Source organism: Zootoca vivipara, chromosome 13 (genome assembly GCF_963506605.1).
Source record: "Zootoca vivipara chromosome 13, rZooViv1.1, whole genome shotgun sequence".
Taxonomy (NCBI): domain Eukaryota; kingdom Metazoa; phylum Chordata; class Lepidosauria; order Squamata; family Lacertidae; genus Zootoca; species Zootoca vivipara.
In genome coordinates this window covers 35,295,074-35,308,958 of record NC_083288.1, presented here as the reverse complement: position 1 = coordinate 35,308,958, position 13,885 = coordinate 35,295,074, and the positions used below count along the sequence as shown (strand labels likewise).

The 13,885-nt window shown below is 46.1% G+C and overlaps 1 protein-coding gene across 7 annotated transcripts in view; it reads left to right on the top strand.

Annotated features, from left to right (window-relative positions):
- The window catches only part of PPP6R1 (protein phosphatase 6 regulatory subunit 1), a 49,895-nt gene that overhangs the window by 27,730 nt on the left and 8,280 nt on the right, over positions 1-13,885 (top strand). For 6 of the 7 annotated variants that reach the window (XM_035134593.2, XM_035134594.2, XM_060281618.1 and 3 more), the window contains exons 6-17: positions 540-652; positions 1,419-1,532; positions 2,124-2,289; positions 2,858-3,010; positions 3,610-3,753; positions 4,235-4,299; positions 5,094-5,209; positions 7,145-7,230; positions 7,738-7,827; positions 9,718-9,815; positions 11,680-11,737; positions 11,836-11,984. In XM_035134593.2, coding sequence (XP_034990484.2) covers positions 540-652; positions 1,419-1,532; positions 2,124-2,289; positions 2,858-3,010; positions 3,610-3,753; positions 4,235-4,299; positions 5,094-5,209; positions 7,145-7,230; positions 7,738-7,827; positions 9,718-9,815; positions 11,680-11,737; positions 11,836-11,984 — 1,352 coding nt within the window. The remainder of the gene's footprint in view (positions 1-539; positions 653-1,418; positions 1,533-2,123; positions 2,290-2,857; positions 3,011-3,609; positions 3,754-4,234; positions 4,300-5,093; positions 5,210-7,144; positions 7,231-7,737; positions 7,828-9,717; positions 9,816-11,679; positions 11,738-11,835; positions 11,985-13,885) is intronic. The other variant, XM_060281619.1, reaches the window with a different exon arrangement.

Genomic DNA, 13,885 nt, shown 5'->3' with positions numbered 1-13,885 from the left:
TGCTAGGCTTGCTCTTTGTTTTGAGGTGTTTGATGTTGATGAGGTTTCTGTTGTTTGCTGTCCTTAATACATTTGTCTTTTGGTTTATACTGTATTGTGAGCTGTATTGGATCTTTAAGGCAGGATAGGAAATGTTTTCAGCAAATAAAATTACTGAAGTTTCAGCACCTTCCAATGATTATCTCTGGGGGCCCCCCACCTTCTCAGATTGCAAGTAAGACAAGGTGGCATGTAACCCTGGGCTTTTAAGGCGACGGAGGGCAGTTAAATAGACTGCATACCTGTCTTTAGTTTCAAGGGTAATCCTGCAGGAGGGCAGCATCCAAAGGGAAAGTGTGATCGGTTAAATATGGGGTTGTATCCAATTACCGTGTACTCAGTGTAAGCCCACTGAAGTTAATGAACCTTAGTCAGGTTTAATGGGTCTACTCTGAGTAGGGCTAGCATTTGATACAACCCATAGTCTCCAAGTGTGTCAAAGTATTGCTTCCTCTAGAGCAGGTCTTAATTAATTTTCCCTCCTTATCCCTTCTACACAGCAGCATTCCAATGCTTCACAGTCCTTGTGTGACATTATCCGGCTGAGCCGTGAGCAGATGATCCCAATCCAGGACAGTCCTGAGCCCGACCAGCTACTGGCTACACTGGAGAAGTGAGTACCAAGCCAGTAGCAGCACTGGCAGTAGGGAATACGAGAGACCCTTAGACCAGGCATAAGGGTTGTCGCAACTAACGCCGATAAAAATATAGAAAAGGGGGGGGGAATGTAACTCTCATCTATCTGCTTGTCAAGATTCTTCTGATATTGAATTCCTGGCTGCATTTTCAGTTATAAATGTTTTTTTATATTTATTTTGGTTGGGGTGTGGACTGAAACTAACCCACATGGAGTAAAACCTTTGTATTTCGGAGATTTTTAATTTTTGAGGTCCGTTTTATTATTTCGATTTTGTATAATGTGTATTTTTATCATTTGGAAACCACTTTGAGGCCTAGATGGTAAAAGTGGGGTGTAGTTTTAAAATAAAAATAAAATAAAAAATTTAATTAATGGAATGTTGCTTAAATTTATTCAGCAAGACCAATTGCAGCCAGCATTCGGTAACTTACCTCTTTAAACCAGCCCAGCCTTGCTTCTAGACGCTGCTTGCTGTACAGCAATGCCTCACCTGGCGCTGAGGTGCAGCAATCTGCTTATCCCAAACTGAGGGGCCCCTGCCTCTGACAAGGATGTGGCTGTGAATATCAGATGGGTCTCAACTGCTTCCAAATTGTTGTGGGTTGCTATTACATTTTTCTTTTTTATCCTATACTTGTGCCATTGCTAAGTTAAAGAAAAAAGAAAAAAAAGGGCAGAAGCAGCATCTGACAGTGTTAGGCCATTTTAATAACCAGTTTCAATTCTTGCTCGTGTCAAGGCAGGAGACGATTGAGCAGCTGCTAAGCAATATGCTGGATGGAGAACGGAGCGAGTCTGTCATTGTCAATGGGATCCAGGTCTTGCTGACCCTGTTGGAGCCGCGCAGACCCAGGTGTGTGGGGTGGGTCTTGTACACGCACAGACAGAGGTTGTAATGCAACAGGTGCATCCTGTTTACAGTACAGTAATGTTGCATCCTGATATCCACTTTTCCCCTTTAAAAACAAAATCACCTAGCCCCTGATGGTTGTGGTCAAAGCAGATACGCCAGGTCTTTTTAAAAAATCTCCAGTAAATCTGGATGCAGCTGTTTGGGAGGTCAGGGCTTCAGGATCTTTTGCCTAGCTCTTGGCTTTGGAAATGATTTCCTGATCCTGTTGGCCATTGGGCTCCAGCATCCATATATTTCACTACACGCATTTTCCCTTTTGCCACTCCCAAGTCTTAAAATAAACGCAACCTTTTCCCCTCAAGTAGTCCCAGCCCCCTCCAACAACACGAATCCAGGAAGCAAAATGGATTGCGTCAAAGGAGGAGAAAGGGATTCAAAGTGTAATGCACGGCACCTGACTTGATTGGCATAATTAATTCAAACAATTTGAATTTCCTTGGCGCAGAATTGAGGTAGCTGAGGTTTGTCCTTTGCGGAAGCCCTTAGATCTGGATGTTGAGACATGCTGGTTGCTCTTGTTCTTCTTTGCAGGACAGAGCTGGGCGGCATGGGGGGCTTTTACTGCAACCTGGAGGGGCAGATGGAGATGACCGGGCCCAACTGTGAAGTGGCTTCAAGCCAAGCCAGTCTGGGCACTCTGCTTGCCATCAAACAGCGTCTCAGGGAGCTTCACCAGCTGCTGCTCGACCCACCAAAGGTTGGTTTGTGTGTGCACTTGCTTCGATGGCATGGAAAGGCTGGGGGGGATTCTAGCAGCATGCTTGGCCTTGGGGCCACTTCAAGAGTTAATAGTATTCTGTGGGTGCAAAGGGTTCAAGCCCCTCTGTCTGGTGTGGGATCTTCAAGACAGTGCCCTCAAACAGCCCCCCCCAACCTGATGCACCCCAGATGGTTATGTACTAAAACTCCCATCTGCTCCAGCCAGCACAGCTGGGGGGTTTGTAACCCATGACCATCTGAAGGGCACCAGGTTGGGCTCATTATAGGCAAAGGGGTAGAATCTAAAAATTCCATGATTATAGTTTATCCTGAATTTTTCCTCTCTCGGCGGCATAGCTGCCAAGTTATCCCTTTTTTACAGGGATTTTCCCTTACGCTGAATAGGCTTCCTCGCGAGAATAGGGAAAACTTGGCAGCTATGCTCGGCGGTTGGAGTCCCTTCTGTGGCACAGCCCAGCAGTGAGGTGGGAAGGGAGTGTTGAGGTGTCATAGGGGCTTGTGATGGGCCTGGAATGCTCTCTCATCTTGCCCCCTCCCTCTGGCAGAAAGAGTCCCTGCAGACGACGTGGGGGACCTTGGACCCTCCGTTGGGCAACACGCGCCTGCATGTGGTGAAGCTGCTGGCCAGCTCCTTGGGTACCAACAATGCAACACTGCAGGATGAGATTATAGAGCTCGGGGCCCTCGACACAATGTTGGTGAGTAGCAGCACGACACCTGTTGGCTGTTGCCTCAAACACTGCTCTCCAAGGGTAAAATATGCATATATTTCTATTGAGCTTGAAAAGTTTGTTAGGCTCTTTTGTTTTTCAGGGGTGGGGAGGAAGAACAATACTTCTGGAAAGCATGTCGTATTTGCAATATTTGCTCAATAAACAATACCAAGCCCTAGCATTGAAAAAAAAGACTTGCCCTGAAATGATCGTGTAAATAACAACAAAGTTGTATTATAGAAAGAAGCTATTTCAAAAAAATCCTAGGGAGATTGCCTAATTTAAGTATTCTTAGTTGACAGATTCAAAGTCATAGTACAAGAAATAAAAACAAATCTGCCCAGTTAATTGTGGGAGGGGGTTTCTTTTCTTACTGATGAAAATATTTTTAACTGATTCAATGTTGCTGGTGGTTTTAACATTTTCAAGTTTACAACACTGGTTTTTTGTGTGACATTGGTATTTCAAAGAGTGGCCAATTCTTAATTTGGGTGAATGTAATCAGTTGTACGATTTAGACAATATAAAGTGCTGATTGACTTTATTTATTTAATCATTCATTCATTCTCCTCTCTTTCTGCCAGGACCTCTACTTCAAGTACACATACAACAACTTCTTGCACGCTCAGGTGGAGGCCTGCCTTAGCAATGTTTTCAGTTCCCATGCTGGGGATGAGACCATTGAGAACCACTCGGAGCCCCTCCCAGAGAACCCCGTCATCCAACATGTAGGTTTTGGTTGTGGGGTACCTGTGGCTTCAAGCTCTTTGTATGGGTTGGGGGATGAATTGTTGAAGAAAGGAGCAGAAGGTTGTGATCCCATGTGAAAAGTGGGAGATAAGAACTGAGGATCAAGCCAGTGTTCAGGGCTAAGAAAACTACAGTGAGTAGAATAGGGTTGAAAGTGGTTGCCTGGGCTTAGTTGACAAGTCACTGGATTGTAGCCCACCTTGGGAATTGACTAGCTGGCAAAGGCTCCCACTGTTTGACATCCAGAATCTTCTATCTGCAGTTTTCTGCAGTCTTAGCAGAAGCCACCAACACTTGTCTAGATTTTACTGTACACCAGTGAGGACCAGAAATCTTTTAAACTGCAAGCTTGAAACCTTTAGGGTTCTTGTTAAGAAAGTAGAATGCTTCTTGGTGAAATGTGGTGTTGATGTTCCGGCAATCCTTATGTGATGAGCCCCTTTGTGCTCCTTTCTGCAGTTGCTGCAGAAGTGTCGCTTAATCCAAAGAATCTTGTCTGCCTGGGAAGAAAATGAGCTATCGCAGTGAGTACTGGGGTGTCTTGGTTGGATTTTCCTCTCCCCATCTTCCCTGGTCTTGAATCCTCTGCCCTGAAACTGCCCTGGACAGACCCGGACGTCAATGGCAATCTACGATTCCAGAATACAGAATCTCCAAACCATGGCATTCAGCAATTTTAGGAGTGCATTATAATGCCACATAACACTGGGGGGCGGACCTGCTCTTTCTGTGCCCCTTTTTTCCTGGAGTTCTTTCTGCTCATTCCCTAATGCAGCCTTCCTCAGCCTCGTACCCTCCAACCCCACTCCCTATCAGCCCCAGCCAGCATGGCCAGCGGTAAGGGGTGATGGGAATTGTAGTTCAAAATATCTGGTTCGGGTAGTCTGTCCTTCAAGGCTCCTTTTGCTCATAGTATTTCATGGGGTGCTTGCTAGCTTCTTCCATTCCTTGAGGTCCTGACCTCCTGCTCAGGATCCTTATACTCCTCCATGCACCTGGAATATTCCTGCTACTGCTTATTAAAAAGTGTGTGTGCGTGCGCGCACGCATGCTGCAGTAACTCCTTCCAACAACCTCTAGTCTTCTGTGGGAGTGTGCTGAGATCAGTCCATTCTACAGTTCAGGGCAACAGTCTGGCTGTTCTTTCTGGTCATCCCTTATGCATAATCAAGCCAGTTTGTCTGGCTTCAACCAACGAAGGCCATACAGATTCTAAAGCCTTCCACTCCTCTTGTCATTCCACCCGTGCCTTTCATTTCCTAAGGGACATGGTCTGCAGGAACCATGAGTCTCCATCCTCTCCCATCTTCTGTTGCAGGTCTGTTGGGGGAAGACGCAAGGGCTACATGGGGCACCTTACCCGCATTGCCAATGCCTTAGCTCAAGCCTCAGAGAAGTGGCCCCACTCCACCCTTATCAAGCAGCTCTTGAAAGGTAATGGGTTTGGCCGCTCCAGGGGGGTCAGGGTCATGTGCCTTGCATAGGGTCTGCTCAAATGTTTCTTGAAGGGCTTTGTTCCTGAAGCGTAAGCTCTTTGGCTCATGGAAGCATTCTGGGAATTCCAATGCTCACCTTTTCCGGTGGGAGAAATAGGGGGCTCATCTCTGTGCTGGAATGCCGCTGAGTCTGGGCTAGGATGTGCTGTTTATATAGGGGGTTTCCATCTGAGCAGGAGCTGGAGATCGCTGCCTTTCTAGGTCTTTTCTTTAGCTTTAAGAACCCAAGTTAAAGAAAACTGGATTTATATAATTCTGCAAATGTGCATACCATGGGTGTGTATTTGTTTAGGTTTGGAAATCTGCATTCATATTCATTGGAGACTGGGAAATTAGGGGTTTTTTTGGGAGAGGCAGGGAGAAAGTCAGGGATATCACGTCAATTGTGTGCCAGTTCTGCTAAATGAACCTTGTGGGGCAGCTTATTTGTTCATATGGCTGGAAACCCAAGTTGGAAATGGTTGCTACATTTTTATCCAAGGAGTTGAAGGCAGTGTATGTGGTGCCTGCCCCCAGCCCCATGTTATTCTTACAGCTTCCCTGTGCGGTAGGTTAGACTGAGAGTGTCTGGTCTAAGTTCAGCCAACAAGCTTCATGGCTGAAAGGGAACTTGAACCTGAATCTCTGCAGAATTAAGAGTCCAGTTCTCAACACACTACCTGATCCTGTCTTCATGGCTCAGTAGTTGTAACAAAGTACTTTTATCGTTTGGGCCCATAAGAGGCATTCATGTCAAAATCATGAAAAACCGATGGACTGACACCACTCGATTGTGTCTGTATTGGGAAGATGGGGAGGGCAGATAGAAGGCCTGGTGACTTGCTGTTATTTTTATCTCATGGAAGAATGTAAAATCCCCCCCATAGTTCCTAGTAGGCAATTGCTGATCTCATACCACCCATACTTGTAAAAGAGGCTTGTGGCATTTTGAAGACTAAACAAACTTATCATGCCATAAGCTTTTCTGCATCAGATTCCACTTCATCCGTTGCAATATACATTGCAAGCATTTCTCCTAGACTTGGTCTGATCCTAGATGACTTTAAAAGGGAATTGTCAGACTGATCCATGAAGTAGAGCTTTGTCAATGGCTGCTAGCCATGGTAGCTTATATATAGAAACTTTATGTTCAAAGGCAGCAGCAGTTTGGGGGAGCCAAACATCTCATAAACCATTTCATAAACTGTTGTAGCCTTCTTCAATCTGATGCCCCCAACAGCCCTGGCCAGCACAACCTGACCCTATTATTTCAGGAGTGGGGTTGAGCTTCCATTTCAAAGACATGAAATCCTGTTCCTCTCCCCTTATACCTTCTCTTGGAACAGGGAGTAATGTTAAACAAAATTTCATGTGCTTGGAATGGATTCGGGCAGCTCCCACATGGTGAATGAGCTTGACCTCACTCAGTGACAGCTGCTGCTTTGCACACATTTGGAAGAGGTCAAGCCAACCTGTGGTGGAACATTCAAATGAGCATCCTGAATAGAATTTGTCAAATGAAGCAAATGTAATTGGCTAAAGTAATGTTTAACTTCTCGCATAATTCCACTTGCTGTGAGCTTTCATAATGATTTATTAACTTATTGGATCTAGAGGGCGGTTTATTTTTATACTGCTTTTCATCCCAAAGTCCCCCAAACTAGGGTAGCTAAGGTCCTCTGCTGATCTTGGTCTTGGTAAGAAGAGAAAAAGGGAACTGGTGGGTGACAGCTGGGGAAAGGGAATGCAGATTTCTTCTGGTTGACGGGAGGTATTCCTTGACTCGAAGCTATCATTCGTGTGTGACCACTCCCTCTTGCTACCACAATGTGCATCATAAAGTAAGGTCCTTCTCCCATCTCACCCACCTGAGCTGACATGTTCCACTTTGCAGAGCTGCCTGAGGAGGAACAGGAGCAGTGGGAGAAGTTTGTCTCAGGGCCCTTGTCGGAGACTAACAAGAAGAACACTGTGGATCTTGTGAGTCTCCTCTCTTCTCTGTGTCTTACGCTCCAGCCACTCCTGATTATAAAATGATTGGCAGGGTTCTGGAAAAGGTACTACAAGAAAATGGAAAAACTGTCCCCCCTTCCCCCCCCCTGAATCCATTGGAGCGCTCTCTGTTACTGTCACATGCCACATGTCTTACCACTGCCATTGGAAAAATGAGCTATGTGGCTCCAGAGTTAAGCACTTGGTTCTTGGTTAAAGGGCTGCTTTTCCAGCTGGCCAGAGTCTGCCAAAATGCTTAGCTTGGCTGACAGCGGTGGAATTGATAGAACAACTACAACTCCCATCAGCCCTATGGCTGATGGTCAGGAATGATGGGAGTTGGTCACAGGTTCCCCACCATTTCTGCGGGGAATAGTAGGTTCTATTAGCTGATTCTCTGATGCTTGGCCACTCAAACTTTGCCTGGTGTTTTATTTTGTTCTATTCCCATTGGAAGACTCACCTAATGGCCTCCTTCATTTCCTTTTCCTTCAGGTTAACATGCACAATCTCCACTCGTCAAGTGATGATGATGAGAACGACCTCAAGGAGTTCAGCTTCCCTCAGGAGGCTGTCCTGCAGCAGGCAAGTTCGGCACCTTCCTTAAAAAAAAAATTATTGGTTTTATATAATAACACAAAAAACAAAAGCATACAGAACATATCCATCCACATTCTCTCCCTCCCTCCACAAGTCCCCTTCTGCCACAAGAGAATCCCATGGCCGATGAGAGTCGAATGTAGTCCATTTTATAGATGGGTTTGTCCTTTCCCCCAGAGCCTCCCCCTCCCGCCAAGAAGCCCTAGGATGACAAGGAGAGATACGGGTTGGTGTCCCCCCAGCTATTTATATAAAAAAAGAAGAAAAAGAAAAAGAAAAAAGAAAGACATAGAACACAAAAAGGAAAAACAGACAAGCAATTAAAATATCTCATTTTTCAATCTCTTACATTGTTAAACATTATTTTAGTGACTTCCTCAAATCCCTTCTTCCTGGTTTTTATAATTTCCTAATATTAATCCTAGCGGGTTTCTTACTCTTAAATTCAAATCTTATTCTTTAATCAGATTATCCAACAATTTCCACCTTCTTCGTGCCCCCTCCCCACAGGCCCCCTCCTGCCACTAGGGATACCCATGAGAGGTGACCATCCAAAGGTGATCCATTTTGTTTGTTGAGTTTCCCTCCGCCTCCCCCCAGGGCCCCCCCTGCCACAAGAGGCTGCAGGATGGCTGGGAGCGAGAGAGGCAGACATTCCCCCCCCCCCAACTACCTATCTAAACATACAATTTCTATTATGCTAACCTAAGATTTTTTTCCCAAGCCATTGCTTCACCTCCACAAGAAATATCAAATGACTATTCAAATCTCTACTCAAATCTCTTAACCTTATTATTCTAAATACCTCCTCCTCTCCCCTGGACTCTTTCCCCCATTCGGTTCAGCATTTCCATTATCAAGCCAAGATTTCAAAACCGTTTTTCAACCAGCCTAAATACAATTTTACCACATTTTTCAACCCACACCAAGTCTATCCCATTTTAGATCCCAAGTCTTTGTCCTCCCCTCCCTCTGCTTTTCCCACCCCTCAATCTCACTCCCTTGCCCAGTTGCATTTTCCCAATCCTCCCCATTTCCTTCAAAAATCAGTTCCCATTCTTGGCGCTGCATTCCCACAGTAGTTGATTTCTCTGTTGATTTTTGGAAGTTCTTCTCTTCATGTTGGACACTTTCTTCTTCCTTTCCCTTGTTTTGTTGTGCATCATCCGAAGCTTGTTTTTTAAGATCCCTTTCATTTGCAAGGGTGACATTTAAGCACCTTCCAATTGTGCACCTTACCTCTCCACCCTTGTCTTGCCAGGGCTGGAACCATTCCCACCTGTGTACTTGGTTAGGAACCTAGAACAATTTCCCCATCCCTAAGTAGGCCCAGGGTCTAAAATTCTTGTGCCTGCTTTGGTCGCTTCCCCTGCTTTTCTTCTTTCTTCTCCACAAACTTTAATTTGTATCCTGCCATCCCCATTCCTCACCCCCTTCACTGCCACTATATGTGGAATCCTGGCATTCTGTTCTCTTAGTTGCCACTTTTGGTACTTTTTTGTTGTCTGCATGAGTTGCTTTGTACACAGCTTTATATCTCTTACCCAGAAAAGTGGGTTACAAAGCGATACAGTATGAAACAACTAAACGAAATGCTGGGCAGGTGCCACTTGTCATCAAGCAAATGATATTTGGGGTGAGCTCCTTCCTGTAAGCTGAGTTCAAACAGGGTTCACTTGGCAGATTTGGATTAGGAGCTGTTCTGGGAGGAAATGACTATTGTATTCATGTGTTCTCATATGGCATTTAGGTAGATCCATTGGGCCTAGTAAGTTTCTCCTCCTCCTCTCATCATATACCCTCCCCCCCCCCATATTTCCATTTGAACTGTAATTCAAATTTACCCTCATTTCCTTTTCCTCCTCCTCTTTATAGGCCTTTGTAGATTACCAGCTGCAACAGATGACTTCGGCGTTCATCGACCACTTTGGCTTTAACGATGAGGAATTTGGCGAGCAAGAAGAGAACGTCAAGTTAGTGACATGGTTCATGGCCTCCCCTTTCCTCCCCCCTTTGCCGTGCTTGTGTGTCATCGTCTTGTTTTTTTACTTGCTCTGTGCTCTTTTGGCTGAGAATAAGCATAGCCTCCAGTGGGAACAATAGCATGCAGCATCAGGGGGGTTTCTGCGTAGTTCCAGGAATGAAGCATGCTTGTCCTGAGGGGGCTCACAGTCAGAACTCTGGATGGGGCAAAGGGTCCATAACCCCACATGGGATTGCACCTGCCTGGGCTGGCAGTGCGTGGAGACACCTGGCCTCATTTGTACTTGCCAGCAAGAAGGAGATTATTCATTGGCCTGCCGCAAAATCTGGGGCGCGTGTAATTTGCATGCACTTGCACACAGCACTTGGTGCTGGGCATTTTGTCCTGGAGTAAGAAAGATGCACAACATAGACCTGGGAAGGGAAGGGGCATGTGGTCTGTGGCCTCTTGTCCTGAAGTCCTGCCTGTAGGAGATGCTAGAGGCTCATCCTGAGTAAGGGGCTGAGATCTGTAAGCCAGTGTTGCTTGTCTTCTCTTGAGAAGGCAGGTGGAGGGCCCAGGAAGCGAGGGGAGACATTTCCAGCCTCGTTCTTTGGATCATTGGAAAAAAAATGGATCATGAAAAGAGTCCTAGTGGGTCAGACTAAAGGTTGTTCTTGTCCAGCATCCTGCATCCCTTTCTAGCCATTGGGATGCTTCCGAGAAGCCCACAAGCAGGGCAGGATAGCTTCCGTCAGCCATTTGGAATAGAAGGGTGACTAGGTTCTTGGGGAGGAAGAATGAGATTTCTTCCAGACCCAGCTCCCACCCGAGTCTCTGACTTCAAACGTGCTTTGCTCAATTCGCTAACTAGATCATCTTGCCTGGTAAGGAGGAAGGTGCCTTGGATTGCTGGGTCCTGTTACCATCTAAATATTGAATGCTCTCAGCAAAGATTGCCCAAGAGTTTGTCCTCTGCCCCCCCCTTTGGCAGCAGTTTCAGCATGAATCCCATCTTTCCAAAGGGCTGAAATAGCACAATAGAGGGAGTCTAGGGTGACATGGACAATTCGCTCACCCCACCCCAGGGCAGTCTTTCTTTTCCCAGCCCCCCTGATTTCATGTGTCTGCCTCTCTCTCTCTTTCTCTCTCCCTCTCTCTCTCTGCCTATCTGCCCTGCAGTGCTCACTTCCGACAGCTGAAAAGGTAATGCCTAACACGCTGCTATGCTCCTCTCCAGCCACAGGCGGGGGTGTTGGGCTACATCCGTCCCCTGCATCTCTGCAGTTCCACCTAACACTTTCCCAGTTAAGGGTACACCACCCAAGCAGATCAGACTAGAAGTGAAAGCCCAGATGGATTCTGCATGTGCACATATTGAGCTTCCCTCTTGTATGTGTGTTTTATAGCTTTGTGCCCTGAACCCTTTGGAAATAAGATGGACAAAACAACAAGGGCATGGAAAAAAAACACTGATAGCTCGGTTGGTAGAGCATGAGACTCCTAATCTCTAGGTCATGGGTTTGATCCCCATATTGTGCAAAAGGTTCCTAGATTCTACAATTCAATGGCTGGTAGATGGCCTGGGTGGCTTCTCCTCTCTATATGAACTAAGATGTCCTTAGGCAATCTGCTGTCTCTGTCTCATGCCACCTGCGCCCCAAATCTCCAATCGCTTGAGGTAAGAGGAACTTAATTTGCATGGCCCCGCCTAGTGGAGCAAGTGGGAGGGGCAAGCCCTTCTCCTGCCAGAAAACAAAGCTTTGCGGTAGGTTCAGCGCTATGTTCTTTCCCAAACTAGGCCTTGGTGTTTTCGCATGTCTACGTGCAGTCACGTTCCGACCTTCATCTTGGGTCTTCTTGCTTTCTTCCAGCGCTCCCTTTGACAAGACGGCCAACATCACCTTCTCCTTGAATGCTGACGACGACAGCGTAAGAGCCGCTCCCCTAGAGCTTTACTCCTCTTTGCCTCCCCTCTGCCACCTGGCCTGGGCTCTGATCCATCTCTCTCCTCCACCCCTATCTCACAGCCTAATTCCAACCTCTTCGACATCTGCTACAAAGAGCGCATCCAGCAGTTTGACGATGACGACGAGGCTGACGGTTCCGACGGGGAGGACATCTGGCAGGAGAAGGAGGCTGCTGTCTCTTCTAGTATGGCACAGCCTGACACAGTCAGGTAGGAGACGATCCCCTGCCCAAAGACTTCCTGGCACCTCTGGGGTGTGACAAATGGGCTTTGGACTAAGGGTGCTGATTGGTTCCTTTCGCTCTTACTTTCCTCCCTTCACACAGAAGAATTTTCCTTTGTCTTCATTGCGCACACTTTGATTTTCATAAACTTCTTCCAAGCACACTTTATGCATTTAATATTTGTAAAAAAATATTTATCTGCCTTAAGGTGGTGAACATGGATATAAAGTGTGTTAAAACAATCAGAACAGTGAATAAGATGCAGCTGGTAAAGTGCAACATTGACTGACTCCCCAGCAGTAAATACCAGAGTACAGGCCTTTTTCTTTCCCCTAATTTTATTTATTTGTTTATTGAATTTATATACCGCCCTATACCCGGGGGGTCTCAGGGCAGTTCACAGAATAAAATCAAGATATAAAACCACAAAATACATAATAAAAATAAAAACAACAACCCAATACCTCCCCCCAAACCCCACATTTTAAAAGGGCATAGGATGTCAATCAGATCAACCAAAGGCATGGTTAAAAAGGAACGTTTTTGCCTGGCCCTAAAGGTGTATAATGAGGGCGCCAGGCAAACTTCCCTGGGGAGAGCATTCCACAGACGGGGAGCCACTGCAGAGAAGGCCCGTCCTCGTCAATGAACTAATGTCAATGAGCTCATATTTCTCCTGCTTTGACTCCTATAAAATTAGCTTTCATTGTCTTGTTATGTCCTATGTAAAGTGCACTTTTCTCAGTTGTTGTCATCCTGTTCTTTCCCCTCCCTTTTTGTGTCCTGTCTCTTTAAATCAGCCTTCGGCCATGCTGGCTGGGACTGATGGGAGTTGTAGTCCCCAAACATCTAGAGGGCACCAGGTTGGTGAAGACTGCTTTAGTTAGACTCTTTAGACTTGCTGTGATGGGGCTTTCTGCTCATAGGGAAGAGGGCATCCTCAAATGGGGGAACAGCTCTCTCCCACCCACTTCCTAGGCAGAACTTCTAGAAGCTGCTTTCTCTTTCTTTCGCAGGTCTGCTTTATTACCTAGTTTTAAGTCGTTCTGTCAATGAATAAGGTGACTGCTTTGTGGCTTTCCTAAGCCCACAAGGGCTTCATTTCTACGAAGCCTTTTTTTCCTTCTGCCAGGGCCTGGCTGCTTTCTAATTTGTACAGTACTCGGGACAGCCTAAATTGCTTAATAATTTATAGCACTATTATTAGTAGTAATGAAATCCCGTACTGTGATGAATTGGTGTACAGTATCTGCCTCTCTCTTCTAAACATACATGGCCAGTCTTTTAAGTCTGCTGTTCCCCACTCCTATTTCCCAGCCGTTATTTGTCCCCCTGAAGATGGTCTCTGTTTTATGCCAATTATATGTTCCTTTGGGGGATCTGTTTTTCCCCCCTTTTTGCTTACCTAGTCTAATAACTAATACTGAAGGCTGGGTTTTACAGTCTCTGCTCTTTTGGTTTCGTTCTTTTTCTCTCTTTTTTGCAACAAGTGGGAATTTTGTCACTGAATGAGAGATCCTGTTTTGTTGCCTACGTCTTATAAAAGCCCTGTGGAGCTCCTGCTTTCTGCCTCTCTCTCTGTACTTTAGCTTGTTGGGAATCTATTGGAGGGGTAAAAGGTAAAGGGACCCCTGACCATTAGGTCCAGTCGTGACCAACTCTAGGGTTGCGGCACTCATCTCGCGTTATTGGCCGAGGGAGCCAGCATACAGCTTCCAGCATACAGCTAACATGATAAAGCCACTTCTGGCGAACCAGAGCAGCACACGGAAACACTGTTTACCTTTCCACTGTAGTGGTCCCTATTTATCTACTTGCACTTTGACGTGCTTTCGAACTGCTAGGTTGGAGGAGCTGGGACCGAGCAACGGGAGCTCACCCCATCGC